Source organism: Eleutherodactylus coqui, chromosome 10 (assembly GCF_035609145.1).
Source record: "Eleutherodactylus coqui strain aEleCoq1 chromosome 10, aEleCoq1.hap1, whole genome shotgun sequence".
Classification (NCBI taxonomy): domain Eukaryota; kingdom Metazoa; phylum Chordata; class Amphibia; order Anura; family Eleutherodactylidae; genus Eleutherodactylus; species Eleutherodactylus coqui.
Genome location: NC_089846.1, coordinates 25,396,016 through 25,411,513, shown reverse-complemented (window position 1 = coordinate 25,411,513; position 15,498 = coordinate 25,396,016). Strand labels below are relative to the sequence as shown.

The 15,498-nt window shown below is 43.4% G+C and overlaps 1 protein-coding gene across 4 annotated transcripts in view; it reads right to left on the bottom strand.

The window, feature by feature from the left end:
* Window positions 1-15,498, bottom strand: part of FOXP3 (forkhead box P3) — a 70,784-nt gene that overhangs the window by 32,453 nt on the left and 22,833 nt on the right. For 2 of the 4 annotated variants that reach the window (XM_066579762.1, XM_066579763.1), the window contains 4 exons: window positions 6,662-6,812; window positions 6,478-6,585; window positions 2,882-3,035; window positions 1,207-1,375 (listed from right to left, as the gene is read on the bottom strand). In XM_066579762.1, coding sequence (XP_066435859.1) covers window positions 1,207-1,375; window positions 2,882-3,035; window positions 6,478-6,585; window positions 6,662-6,793 — 563 coding nt within the window. In that variant the 5' untranslated portion in view covers window positions 6,794-6,812. Of the gene's footprint in view, window positions 1-1,206; window positions 1,376-2,881; window positions 3,036-6,477; window positions 6,586-6,661; window positions 6,813-8,621; window positions 8,713-8,737; window positions 8,834-15,498 lie in introns of those variants that run through there. The other 2 variants (XM_066579765.1, XM_066579766.1) reach the window with 2 other exon arrangements.

The following is a 15,498-nucleotide window of genomic DNA, read 5'->3' as shown; positions in this document are numbered from 1 at the left end:
CAAATCCGCACCTAAATGGTGTGGATTTGCCAAGGGTTGCATCTCAGAGGTTGAAATCTGTTGCCAAAAGCCACGGCATAACTTGACATTCTCTGGATTTAAAATCCACGGCGTATTTCAAATTTGTTGTGGTTTTTATATAGAATTTTTCCACTCCACGTGGATAGATATTTATGTCTTGAACTGTAAATGCTGCAGATTTTCTGCAGCCAATTCCACTGCGAGAAACTCTGCAGCATTTATATCCCATGTGAAGGCACCCTAAGCCTGGGTTCACACAGGACGGGATCGCCATGGAATTTCCGTGCGGAACGTCCGCACGGCAATTCCACCTGCAGCTCCAAATCCCGGGATTAGCCAGCAAAGTGGAGGAGATTTCGCAAAAATCTCATCCACACGCTGCGGCCAAGCTGCACGGAAACAGACATGCAGCGCGGAAAACAAAGAAGCTACATGTCAATTCTTTTTTTTATTTCCGCAGCAGCCTCTGTCCTCTCTATGGGGAGAGATGGCTGCAGCGCAGAGGCGTAACTTGAAGCTCCTGGGCCCCGATGCAAAACTTGTAACAGGGCCCCCAACTATAATGCTTTACTTATAGTACTGGGTTCCCTATATGGAGAAGAGAGGCCTTATGGGCCCCCTAAGGCTCCTGGGCCCGGGTGCAACTGCATCCCCTATAGTTACGCCCCTGCTGCAGCGGAAATGCAGGCTGCGAAGCTGCTAGATTTCCACGGGATTTCCATCCCGTGTGACCCCAGCCTTAAAGTGTGAGGTAAACTCCAAGGGTGCATTCAAACATACCGAATTTGGTGCGAATATTCTGCAATGGAAAATCTGCACCGAAATCTGGGTCAAATTCCACGTGAAATTTGCCCCAAAATTCGCTGTGGAAAATATGCAAATGGGCACAACGACCGTATGCTTTTATACATTTGCCCGTACGCACCCTATATTCGCATGAATGATTTTTTTTTTGCCACGATCGACTCGCGTTCGTAATTTATGCATTTAAAGTCATTCAGGCGGGGTGCTGCTGCAGGTATGTAAGAAAACACGCTGAAGCATAGCAAGCAACCACTGAACTAATAAAAAAGATGGCCGAAAAAGATCGCGTATGTTCTATTTTGCATGGCTAACTTCAGCGCAATTTTGACGCCCGTGTGAATAAGCCCTAAGATTGACCCTTTTCTTTTCCCTACTACTGACCTGTCCTTATTCTGACCATCGGTGTAGGATTTCTTTTGGGGTCTTTCGTCATTTGGGGACAGTTCTTGTATGTAAGTAGACACTGTTCTTTTCTTGCTGACAGAATCTTCTTCGCCTTTTCCAAATCCGGATTCCTGTTGCACCCAGCCCAGACTGGCCAGATTGAGTCCTGTGACAGCATAATCACATTGAGTACCTTGTCAGAATCAGACTTGGTAAAAGTCAAGGGAGGATCAAAGATTTCACTTATTTAAGGTGTGTACCTCATATTTTAGCTCACCTGCCATTCAGTTTGTATTTACCTGAGGGCTTATCATGTTCCATCTTAATTAAGCACCCAACATATGGGTATAATCCGCTTAACAAATAAATCATTCTTCTGCTAGGATTTCATTAAAGGGCAACTAACACAGATCTCAAAAACTTTTATTATTACCCAAACCTCATCTAAAGAATTGGAGACATCACAGTCATTCTTATGATTCTGTGGTTTATAACCTAGGGATCTACAGTTGCTGCAAAACTACAACTCCCAGCATGCATTCAGAAACGTAAGCGTTCCAAGGTAGATGCCATGTATATGGATGAATGTAAAGGGTTTCAATTTTCTTGCCTAAACTAATGGAAAAAGGACTTATAAAGTACCTTTATGGGACACCGTATGAAACTCATAGAAAAATGCAAGGAACCTATCCGGTACCTCAGCTGAACACCATAAGGAAACCTACTGTCAAACGCAAGGTGCCACGCAGAACTTCCCAAGTGAAGCTTGCCCAGCTTTGTCAATGGGGACCTCAATGTGCCCTTTCATACACAGCTGATGACTGACAAAGTAGACATTACATCTTCGTGGGGTTCTGACAAGATATAAAGTTATTCCTATCCACTGGATAGAGAATAGCTTTATGATCATGGGCGCCCAACCTTTACCGATCCCAAGAATGGGAGTCCCAAAAGTCCCCACAAAACTGGAAAGGAAGATGCGCATGTGTGTTGCCACTTCATTAATTTCAAGGAGAGCATTGGAGGTTACTGAGCACATGCGCGAGTTCTACTCCATTTATGCAAAGAACCTTGGGAAGCTCGTGCTCAAAACTGGTTGGGGTCCCAGTGCTGAACCCTCACCGATCAAAAAGTTATCCCCTATCCTATGGGATAACTTTATATCTTGGCTCAACCCTTTAGAGGGGTTATCCCAAAATTAACTTTTATTACCTATCTATAGAAAAGCTGATACAAAATCTGATTGGTAGGGGTCTCACCGCTGAGGCCCCCAATTATCCTGAGAATAGGTGTTCCACGTCCCCCTCTCCTTTTCACTGTGGGCTCACTGCACCCGCCCCTTCCCTACAGTGAAGAAGAAGTTGAATAGAGCGATGGTCAAGCAAGTGCGGTAGGCTCCATTCATCTTCAATGGGACTGTCAGAGATAGCTGAGCGCTTGTACTCTGCTAATTTCGGCAGCCCCATTAAAATGAACGGAGCAGCATTGCGCATGCATGACTGCTGCTCCTTTCAATCTCCACATCGCTGTGGGCAGGTGCAGTGAGGGGGACAGGGGCACAGGATGCCCATTCTTGGGATCGGTGCAGATTCCAGTGGTGAGACTCTTGCGGATCAGACTTTTATCATCTGTGCTACACCGCCTAACATGATTATGACTATGCAACATTTACCTGGAGGTGCAGGGTGCACTTGTATGTGTTTGTTCACTACTTGAAAATATCTTGAAGGCTGCAGATTTAGTCCTGATGATGAGGATGGTAATGATGGTGAAGTAGAGGATGCCAGATGCAGGGCAGGAGATTGAGAAGCAGATTCTCTGGTAAACTGTAAGAAGATTGACAATTAGTCAGCAGTGCTACCAAAAAAAACTTGCCCATTGAACTTTTTCTAACTTTTATAAGTTTACTAAAATCAAGAATTTACCAAATCAAATACACAATAGTGTCCTGATCTTGTAAAAATGTTTCTTTCAGTGATGTAAAAGTGTGGGTAAGGTAATTTAGAATAAAGGGGTTCTCCACAAAAAATATTGTTTACAGTTGGATCCATCCCAAAGTGCTTAACATTTTTTGTAGTCACACTTATTAAAAAAAAGATGTTTCTTCACCCAGATATTCCAGTATAAATGTTAGAATACTAATTTAATTAATGGGAAATAGACCATAATGCTAGTAGATGATAACTGGATAGTCCATAAAATCTGAGTATATATAAATGTAGCTAAAGTCTCGGAGGCTGCTTATGTGTAGTGACTAGTGATGAGCGAGTATACTCGCTAAGGGCAATTGCTCAAGCGAGCATTGCCCTTAGCGAGTACCTGCTCCCTCGAGAGAAAAGGTTCGGGTCCCGGCGGCGGGCAGGGAGCTGCGGGGGAGAGCGGGGAGGAATGGAGGGGAGATCTCTCTCTCCCTCTCTCCCCCCCGCTCCTCCCTGCTGACTGCCGCAACTCACAGCTCCCCCGCGCCGGCACCCGAACCTTTTCTCTTGAGCGGGCAGGTACTCGCAAAGGGCAATGCTCGCTCGAGCAATTGCCCTTAGCGAGTAAACTCGCTCATCTCTAGCAGTGACCTCTTCTTCCGCTTCTGTAGAGCTTGTTGCCCACTAGACACCTCTACGACGCAGAGAAGAGATTTCGCCCCGTTACCGGAGTCTGAGGACGGCGCATTATTGGGATGCGTGAAGCTGGATGGTCGTATCAACGCATTGCCGCCACTGGGGCGTTCTGACCAGACTGTTAGGAGGTATTGGGACCAGTAGATGTGCAAGGTCACACAAGGCGACCAGGCTCAGGACCCCCCGACAGACCAACAGTAGAGAGGAGCATCTGACCAGACCGTTAGGAGTGTTGGGACCAGTGGATGTGCGAGGTCACACAAGGCGACCAGGCTCAGGACCCCCGACAGACCACCAGTAGAGAGGAGCGTCTGATCATCCAACAAGCATGAGAAGCTCCAACTGTTCCGTTGTCCAAAGGAGTTACTGCTTTGGACATTAGAAGGGCACCTCACAAAAAGCTAATCCCGAATCTTGTCCCTGTTACCGGAGGGTCGCTTTAATAACCTGGGTTTTCTAAACCAGACAACCTCTTAAATTCTGATTGCATATTTGTTGGAATTGTGAGAATATGGAATTAGGTTAAAAGTAGAGATATAATTTTGTTGGATACAAAAATATCTAACATATGTCATCTTGTACAAATATTAAATATGGAACGTTGCATTAATTTGCATGCCTCCCACCAGTCTTCTTTCTTCTGCATTAATCCAGTTCTAGAATATGTTTATTCAATATGTGCACAACATGCTTCAGATGTCTATGGATATATATAGACATTCTGTTTACAGTCCCCAAACGGCCGTTATCAGGAGCCTTCCTGCGTTTGTTGGTCTTACTGGCTCATGATTCGTATCACAATTAGTGACAGTGTTACAGCCAAGACTTTGAAGTCACAGACACAGTAATCATCTCTTTCCAAGGATAAAACAAGCAAATCATGACACAATCCTACGGTTGTTCTAATAATTATCAGAGGAGCATGCCACCCACTTCTCTGTTTGTCTTTTACGTTGGGAATGGGTTATATTAGTTTATGCTTATTTGATGTTTTAATTGCCATTGATCATTGTAGGTGCACAACACCCATGAAACCCGATTTACCCTATAGGAACTTTCTCTTTTTTTTACCTGTCAAGTACAAAACTGCTGATTAAAAGAAACATATCCGTATGATATAATGCCGATACTATGCGGAAACAATTCATATTTTATCTGATGAAATCAGCATGATCTCATAGTATTGAGACCATTGAGGAATACTCAGTAGAACAAGTGCAAAACAGCTTTGTGAAGCATCAGAATTGACGATGGATGTCTGATCTTCAAACAAGGGAATACACAAGGAATGAGGGGTCCCATCAAGATTGGAACCTCATCCTGGTGCAAGTCCTTTATCAGCTGCTCCAAGACTCCTGGACATCTAAGCCACCACTCTTAACCCTCATGTGATCACTTGGACAGCCGCTCCTAGATACAACCACCACTACTTCTTCCGTACTGAAGTTCATCAGTTGGAGTTATAATAGCCTTTACCTAAGAATCGCTAGCCACTTCACCAATACCATACAAGTTTTTACAAGGCTATAGTTGCCATGGCTGGCCTTAGCTATGTGTCTAGTGTGGATGAAATAGGGCAGTGACCGCCAGTTGGTAGGGGGTCAACAGGCAGATGTAGACTAGGGCAATCATCTCCCTTAGATCCGTTTGGCCAGATGACTTTCTTCCTTCATTTGGCAGTGTCTTGTGGAGCTACATGATTCATCCTTCTTCTGTCTCTTCTTCACTGATGATCCAAGGTGCAGCTCTCAGCTCAACGGCGGTCACGCAACTATTTTCCTAACTTTTGGATATGTTGGATACTCCATCTGCTGCATCTTATCCTGAATATAGTGTCGCTATTAGAGATGAGCGAGCATACTCGCTAAGAACAATTACTTGATCGAGCATTGTCCTTAGCGAGTATCTCCCCGCTCGGGAGAAAAGGTTTGGCTGCCGGCACGGGTGACAGGTGAGTTGCGGCAGTCAGCAGGGGGGAGCGGGGGGGAGAGAGAGATCTTCCCTCCGTTCCTCCCCGCTCTCCCCCGCAGCTCCCCTCCCGCCGCTGGCAGCCGAATCTTTGCTCCCGAGCGGGCAGGTAATCGCTAAGGGCAATGCTCGATCAAGCAATTGCCCTTAGCGAGTACACTCGCTCATCTCTAGTCGCTATACCTCCACCTGCAACACCATCTTAGTAAGTTATCCCCAACCCATAGGATAAGGTTTTTTTTGTTGATCAGTTGCTGTTCAACTGCTGAGACCTCCACCAATCCCGACATAACACCACCAATATGCCCTCAATTTCACAACAGCAGTGGCCATGCATGCATGCCACCACGCCATTAACTTCAGTTGGACCTGCTGGAGAAAGCTATGTTCAAGCGCTTGGCAATCTCCGGTAGTCTGACTGAAGTGAATGTGACCACTGGAAATTGACAAACGCTTGAACTCGGCTTACTCTAGCAAGTCCCATTGAAGTTCGAATAGTTGGGAGACCTTCGACATCACAGGGTCAGCTTCTCATCCAAGAGGGTTTTGTCTTTATGAGACAACCCCTTTAGGTCAAACACCTGATAGTTCTTTACTACATGTGGGCAGAGGTCTTGTGTGCCAAGTGACACACCGACTGCTCGTTTTCTACCTTCCTTATCTTTGACTATGTATCGGTACTTACTGGATGGATCACCACGGCTTGTTTGTTTTCCTGAAGCAAAGCCCGTAGGTAGGAAGAGGAGCTGATCGCGGCTGGTGGGCTCACCATGATATAAGGACTCTGGTGCTGCTAATAAACACAGTTTTATTAGTATTGGGCATTATTCGCATTTAGTCACATAGTCTAATCATTAATAAAGCATTACGTGATGTAACTGGGAGGCGGCGGCGGCGTTCCTGCGATTCCACTGACCGATCTGCACCTTTCCTTTTCCATCAGGCTGAATGTCAGTCTCTGAAGATGAAGTTTGCACGGTCTTGTCTTGGGAGCTCGGCATCGGAGCCTTTAATCAACTGCTAATGAAGAGTTAATGCAACGGTTATTACAATGATATGCATGTGGCGTAATGAATTACTGGTGAGTTGGACTTTGATGCGTACTGGAGGTAATTCGGCAAGGCCAGTTCCGCTTTTGCTGCAATGCAAAGCTGATCATAGACAGTGGGGGAATTTACTAAGCCCAGCTATTGCTATGGCGGGCTTAGTAGGATTTCCGCCGGCACATGCTGCGCTGAATCCATGAAGAAGCACACGCCTCTTCATGTGTTCAGCGCAGCTTCGTGTGCCTTTTTAGAAATGTATGCCAGGTCCAACCCACTGTTCGAAAAAATTTCAGGGCCCGCACAAAAAGGGAAAAAGTCGCACATTTTTCCACAAACATCCACTTGCACAACAATTTGTGACCATTTTACACCAGAAACCGCTATAAAAGCTTTTGTAAATGTGGGCCATTGTCTATCGCTGTTGGCGCTGCACAACACAGGGATACCTCATTGGTCCAGTTAAATTTGCCAGATTTCTTCATCAGTCACATAAGACAGTCAGCGTATTTTGGCTCTAACAATCTGCAGCCATTTTTGTACCTTCATAGGAAAAAAAAGTGCTAAAACACTTGGGGCAGCTTCACACGAACTATAAAATCGTGATGCGAGAGTCAGTGGATTTATAAAACCAATGATTTCAATGGTTTCTTTCCCATTAGCAATGTTTTCACTGATGCGAAGAAAAAAATATGGCATGCTGTATCTTTCTGCGATATGCAATTTTTTTTTTTTTTTTAAAAATCTCCCATGTTTCCCTATGGAGCCTCCTTTTTATCGCAACGCACAAACTTACGTTGCGATGCGGTTTTAACATTAGAAAGTCCTATTGACTTTGGCGATAAAAAACTGCGATTTTTATCGCAGGCGGCAGCGATGCAAGATTATTATAAGAAAAGGCAAAAAAGCATCGCTGACGCTCAAAAATTCGCGGGAACGATGATGCAATTTTGCCGCGATTTTCTCGCTTGTTATTTTTTACATGCCCGCTGACTTAAATGGGTGACTGTTATCTGAGAGGTTGGACCGGAATAGGACATGCTGTGATTATTGTTACAGTCCATGTAAAAAAAACAACACTTATCTGTATAGCCCCACTGACTATTGGGTCAGTGTGCTGCCCGTGTGCCGACCACTACAAATGCAGACCGCACACGGACGGGAAAATGACTCGTGAATAAACCCTTTAGGGTGAGTTCACAGGTGCCAGATTTAGGTGTGGATCGGCACCAAAATCCGCACTATTTGGTGAGTATTTTAATGTGGATCTGCAACAGATTTCACCCTCTCAGTTGAAGGGGTGAATGCTGCAAATCTGCGTCAAAACGCACAATCTACATCAAATCCACTATATTTGAATACACCCTAAGGAGATATCTGAGATATATGCCTGCTGATATTCTATAACTCAGAAACCGTGCCATTCTTGTCCTTCGGCTGCTTCTGATATTGCATTAAAGTGAATGGGGCTGAGCAGCAATGCTGGCCACCAGGGGCATCACTTGAAGCTTCTAGGCCCCAATGCAGGACCTGTAACAGGCCCCACCTATCATGCAATACTGGTAGCCTCTAATGTGGCAGAGTCCTCTGGGCCTCCTCAGTCACCAAGGCCCGGGTGCAACTGCTACCCATTGCCAGAAAATTTCCCCCACCTTCGATGATCAATTTTGAATTGCCAAAAAACCAGAATTGCCTCCAATATGCATCAAAGTGTAACTCGCCAGACCGCCCATTTAAAACCACACAGGACATATAGCTTATATCGGTATATGCTCCACGTACTTACTTGTCATCCCATCATCCTTCTAAGGCCAGTATGTTTTGAAGTCCACGAATGGTAAGGATATACTACAGTCAATGGGAGGATAAACGTTTCCCTCGGATCCATTAGTTCAAACTTACCAAAAAACTCACCCATCCACCTTGGGCATTGCCAACTGTTTCCGAAAAGTGTGCCTTCTACTACAAAGAGGTCTAAAAAGTGACTTTCCACCCTGCCCACCTGTCTCTCGAATACATCTTAATACCTTTTTGTCTCTCTTGTCTGTTTTTACAGGAAATGAAGTCAACGTGGGACGTGTCTGTATCTACTGCTTCCCTTCCTGTGACTATCAATAAGAGACACAGAATGGAATCGCCTTTTCTACATCTCTCCGTAACCTTTACAAAGAGGAATAGTCTGACATTACCCTGAGCATTACAAAAACATGACATTTTTGATTTTTTACATAGTTACTTGAAAAAATGGTGAGATGATATCAATAGGAATTTAAAGGGAATTCACGTTGTAAGTATTCTTTAGACAGGTTTTCTAGATTAGACAATAGCCTATCATTTAACGTATAACTTAAAGGGGTCGTCCTGTTAGAAAGGTACTTTTTAGAGACCGTCTTTTTGAACCCCTCTCTGGGGGCAGCACAAGATAGTGCCTATCATACGGATTACAGTGATTCACCTGCTGTGTGCATCTGTGCAGTAGTTTTGGAGAAAATTACATTTTATCAGTAGCAGCATATGCATAGAGGACTACAAGAAGTAGTCCTGGATATTCATCAGCTGCAGGCTAGCTTGCTGTTCTATGCAGCAGCCTCAAAGACCATATACACATTAGACTGGAGGGGACGTATTGACTTCTATGGGAGAGTGTTATGGGTATGCTCTGGGAGTTGTGTAGAGGGCTTTGTGCAGGGAAGGGGAGGAGGTGAGCTGTTACCATATGAGAAATTCATATTTGGTCCCGACCAGGTGTACATTTCTGGCACTTTCCCTGAAAGTGCTGAGACCGTAGTGGAAGGCTGACAAGTCACAAATTGTTTTCATAGGCAGCCTTTGCACCAAATTTTGTGACTTTTTTACGTCTTTTTTCTAGATTAAAGCCTTCTTAAATGTCCCTCATTTTTTATTTTCTAAAATACCATGTTTTTTTTCCCATTTCGGGGTATTGGCCTATTTTTGAAACAAAAAGCTTTGTGTCCAGATGTTTGCAGTAGGCTAGTAGTAAAATATAAAAGGCCTTACAAACACTACATTTTTTTGGTGGCCTTTTTTACTTTCTTTAGCTGCATTTTTGTGGTCTGTGGCATTTTTTTGCAAATCGCAGCATTCTCTGGGACTGGTGTTTTTTATGTTATTTTTCCACAGGCATGTGTGGGAATAAAAAAGCCCCAAAAAAGGCAGTAAAAAACTTGCATGCGATTTCTGTTTTTCTCACCCAAATAAGTCGTCAAGAAATAAAGATTGTCTGAATTAAGCTAGTTGCTTGTTCAGAACCCTCACCTCTTAGTCAGAGCAGCTGCAAGGAACGTCTCTGACTCTACAGGACCCAGCATGTCTATATATTACATGGACATTTTGAGGGGAGTCCCTTCTTTGGGACCTCCATCAATAAGTTGCAATGCAGAGTGACTACAAAGGGTATCTCTGTGGTGGTGCTGCAGGGAAAAATGAACACTTGCTGCCAGGATTCCCATTTAAAGGGGTTGTCTGACTAAAAAAAATTCACTTCTCTGCAGTGGGTCCTGCGACGATGCCAAAGTCAGGTGACTGCTGCAGCCAATCAGAGGCCACGGTGTCACCATTTGGAACTCCTGGCAGCCAGGAAGTGAGCGTGATGCCAGGAGAACGGGCGGTGATGCTGCGGCTTCTGATTAGCTGCAGCAGTCATGTGACTTCCACTGTCACGGTATCATTGCGGGACCCACTGCAGTGTTTCCCAGGGAGAGAAGAGAAATAAATATGGTTTATTTTATTATTTTATAAAATGACCATTTGTTTAAAAACATTTTTTTAGTTGGACAACCCCTTTAATTACATCTGATTGTGGGGTGTCCCAGCTAGTAATGTCCCTTGTATTTTCAAGGGACATTACTAGCAAAAAGGATTATTGAAAGTGGACAACCCCTTTATATACCCTGTTTCCCTGAAAATAAGACATACCCTGAAAATAAGACATAGCATGATTTTCCAGAATTTTTGAGGATGCAAAATGCTTTTTCAGGCTTTTTGAGGATGCTTGAAATATAAGCCCTACTCCAAAATTAAGCCCTGCTAACAGTTAATTAAAAAAGTCAATTTAAATAGTGTCCAGGCAGCTATACATGTAAAAAAACTGAAACCTTTTTGAACAAAAATTAATATAAGACACTGTCTTATTTTCGGGGTAACACGGTAGCAGCAGACCTGTCAAAAGACTATTCTTCTCTATGAAAGGGCAGCAAAAAATATTGTGCCATTTGACTAATGTGGAACGATGAAAGAATACATTGGACACTAGTTTATTAGTGCAGTGAAAGCGCTGCGGCCCACCGTACTCACAGTGATTGATGGGCTGTTATATATGCAGACGCACAGCAGTCGGCTGTCAATCACTGCTGAGGAGGCTGGGGGCTCTATCCTCATAAATACACCACATGGTAGTCTATGATTGAAGCCATAAACTGCAGCCATGACTCAATCTTGCATGCCCCCCCCCCCCCCAACCAGTGCCTCGTTGGGCGCATAGGTCTGTATAGCGGCAACTTGACCTTGTCATATGGCCATTTCATACAGTGGATCTGCTTATGTTTTTGTATACTGCCGGATTTACTGTATTTCTATTGGCAACCGCTGTACAGAGCAACTTAACTTACAATGCTGAAGCTATGGCATTATATTTAAAGGAAAGTTGTCACATTGAATATAGTGTCTGATCTGCAGGCAGCAAGTTATAGAGCAAGAGAAGCTAAGCAGACTTATGGGAAAAGATTCAGTATAGCTTATATTTAATTCATTTAAATCCCTGCTCTCTCTATGGTTAGGAGTCCAGTGGGCGGTCCTAATCAGTGATCGACAACCTTCCCTGTATGTCTGTTCACAGATATAACGGTCAATCACTGATAGGACCGCCCATTGGACTCCTAACCACAGAAAATGAATGAAATACAAGTTATACTGAATCTCCGTCTATAAAACTATATATCACAAGGAACAGAAAGGAAAAGAAAAGAAAAAAGGGAAGAACTTTTGTTATTTTTTGTATTGCTCTTTGAAATATATAGACAAAACAAATGCTGAAATTGTGTGCAATTATGTTTTTTGTACTAATCTTGAAATACTTTGAATAAAACGAGGCTAAAAAAAACTATATATCACATGTATCAAACTGAAGGCCCGCAGGCCAAATCCGGCCCGCCACGTTATTTTATGTAGCCCATGACAAGGCCCGGATGCAGAAGAACCAGCTCTCTGCTGTAGTGTAGAGAAGTTCATGTATGGACGTTTCTGGAGTGTTTATGTGTATTGTCAGTCTGTTCTATGTTGCATGAATATGAAGTGTATCGCCTAGCTGCAGCACTGAATGGGATACTGTTTGGGTTATGTCTGGAAATGTAACTTTTGTAAGTCATGTGACCTTGTTCATTTTGCGATATTAATTTTTTTTAATTAACACCCGTTCAAAACTTATGTCTGAATACCCCGATGCAAATTGATGGTGTTCACGCTCTCCAGATTATAAACATAATATGGGGCACAAATACGCCCGTTTTATCGAGCTCTCATTAACGGCTCTTTGATGGCAACCATAATGCTGATGTGGCCCTCGGTGAAAATGAGTCTGACACCCCCTGATGTTCATCAATCTGCTCAGCTTGACAGGTTCCCTTTAAGTACATGTAGTTTCTGTGTCTCCACAAGTGTACATGCATGTCCGAATCACTTTAGATTGTTGCAATTGAAAAGCAATTCTTAGGTTTCCTTCACACAGGTGTATTTGCGCACGTAAGACTTGCGTGCACTATGCGTAGAGAATAGAACCCATGGATATTAATGGATTCGTACACATCTTTCGTATTTTGTGCGGGCATTGAAAAAAAATAGGACCTGCTCTATTTTGTGCGCAAATGCGAACACCAATGCGCAATATGCTACACAATTTTGTGAAAAAAAGAATACCGTACATCTGGATCTCATTAGTCTTATTAGCCATTTAAACCAGGGCAGAGTGCATTCTGGGCGCATGCAAACAAAAGTACAGTAAACTACACAGACACGTGCGCAAATCAACCTTGTTCAATATTCTGTGCTGAGATATGTACATTTGCGCATACGCCCGTGTGAAGGAGCCCTAAGAGTAACTGGATTTCTAGAATATCATCATTATGGCCCTTTCACACGGGCAAAATATTTTCGCGTCTCGCAGCTAGAAACACAACTGAATCTGCTGCAGCGGATTTGCACTCCCATTATCTGCAAGTGGATTCTGGTGTGTTTCTGCGCTTTTAGGGCTTATTCATATGACAGTATGTGCAAAAACGCTCGCTGCAGTGCAATCTTTTGCACAAGAACAAGGTTTTTGCGGTAGATTTTTGAGGTGCGCATATTGTTGTACTTTTTTGCGCACGCAGCGCCAGTTTAGCATGTGTGCGACACACCCTTTTCATGGATTACAAGGCTAATCAGCCTAATGAGGTCCAGATGTGTTTTTTTCACCGCGTTTTGCGCAGTGTTTCACGCTTCCCCTTACGTATTTGTGCACCTCCCATAGACTCCTATGGGATCGTATGCTGCACAAAATACAGAAAGATAGAGCAGCTCCTACTTTTTTCCACGCATGCAAAACCAATTGAAATCAATGGGATCTATTCTCTGAGTTTAGCGTGCAAATATCAGAGCAAACACGGTCGTGTTAAGAAGCTCTTAAGCTGCAAAATGCTGAAATCTTCCGCCGGTGTGAAAGGGCCCTTAAGGCGTGTGATATGCAGAGTAGTATGAGCCCCAAAATAACCTTGTGTAACACGAGGTGATTTGCAGCCTGTGTAGTGGAGACACTAGGTGGCAGTTGTGGATCAAACATTATAATACCTCCCGAGACTCTAAGCCAAAGCAACTACATTATATGGTGATATAGGAAGACATTGCAAAGCTTTAGAGGGTACTGTATGTCTACCGTAACTTAAAACACCATTTCCACTTTACATGTAGAATTAAAGGAATTGTCCACGTGTGGACGCTTTTTAAAAAAATGGCTGCAAATGAGTTAAAGCAATAGAAGCAGCCGTATTCACTCCTTTGTCGTCGTCCCCCAGGCGATCAAGTGCTGTAGTTCCCGCGGTCCTCCCAGTCTTGGTTTACAAACGGCTGCCGCGGCATCTAAGTAGTTGCCTGCCGCGATCAGAGCTAACTGAGATTGTGACAGCTGCTAATGACAGTCAGCTGTCAAAAACAGCTGATAGCCCTTGGGTATAGTGCGGACTCAACTCCCGAACCCGCTCCATATAGCCTTCATTAACGAATCACATATATTTAGATGATGCGGTCAAAAGGGATTAAAAGAGGTGTCCGCTTGCCTGGGTGGCATGGCCTCTTGAAACTGCTGATTGGTGGGCATGCTTGGAATAGGTCATCACTATCTAATTCCCCCACAACCTGTTTAGGGGTACGTTCACATCTAGCGCATTTTGATGCGGATCCACAACAAACGTCATCCCTTCAATTGAGAGGGTGAAATCTGCTGTGGATTCACATCAAAAACGGTGTCAAACTCTGCACCAAATAGAATGGATTTTGCAGCAGATCTACCAAAATCCGCACTGCAAAAAATGCTATGGATTTTGGTGCATATCCACACTAAATTATGCTACATGTGAAAGTACCATTGGGGTGCATTTACATAGGCAATTTTCCCGCACGATTTCTGTGCGTTGTGAGATGCATAGAAACCGCATGGGAAAAGAACCCACTGTTTTTAATAGGTGCATTTGCATGTACGATTGTTCTCTCACAGTGCTGCGAGAGAAAAATTGCAGCATGTCCTATTTGGGGGTGTGATTCTGTGTAAGAATCACCCATTCTTCCCTCTGGCAGTAGAAAAAAAGTAGCAGCGAAATTGCATGTACATGCGAGTTTCATGCAAGTGTTAATACAAAAATCAATAATTGCTATATGATATGCTTTTTGAGTTCCAAATTCTTAGTTAGAGGTAAGCTGAGCTCAGGCACTTTCACCATAACAACACTTAGTGTGATCAAAGTAATCTGTTTATTGATTGACAGGCAACAGTTTTTATAGGAGCACATGGTTCAATTACAATAATTCAAATCTATTAAAATTAATTTATTACCATTGGCCAAAAAGCATAAACAAAATATGAATATGCAAGATAAGGAATTTAACATCTAAAATTAAAGGCCAAGACGTTTTCGCTCGCATATGGAATAATGGGCGATTTTCACGCACGTTTTTTTTTTATGTGCACAAAAATCACAAGTGCAGCATTGTAAGTGCAATTTTCTTGTAAAACACTGCACTCAATTAAAAATCACAGGTTTGCAAGTGCGTGGGTGCGTTCACAGGTAGAAGATTTGCTGCAGTGGAAAAAATCTGTAGCACTTGCTGTGGATTTTGTTGCGGATTTGCAGCAAATATCATCCATTCAATTGAAGTGTTTAGGAGGTGCCTGGACACCTTTTTTGAGTGTTTCAATATAACATGATATAGTCACTGATTACTTCAGAGGGTTCGGTGATTTGGGGATTATTTAGATTTACAGGTTAGAGTCGGGAAGGAATTTTTTCCCTAAAATGGGGAAAATTGGCTTCTACTTCATTGGGGTTTTGTTTTGCCTTCCTATGGATCAACATTGAGGGGTAATAAGCTGAACTAGATGGACATATGTCTTTTTTCAG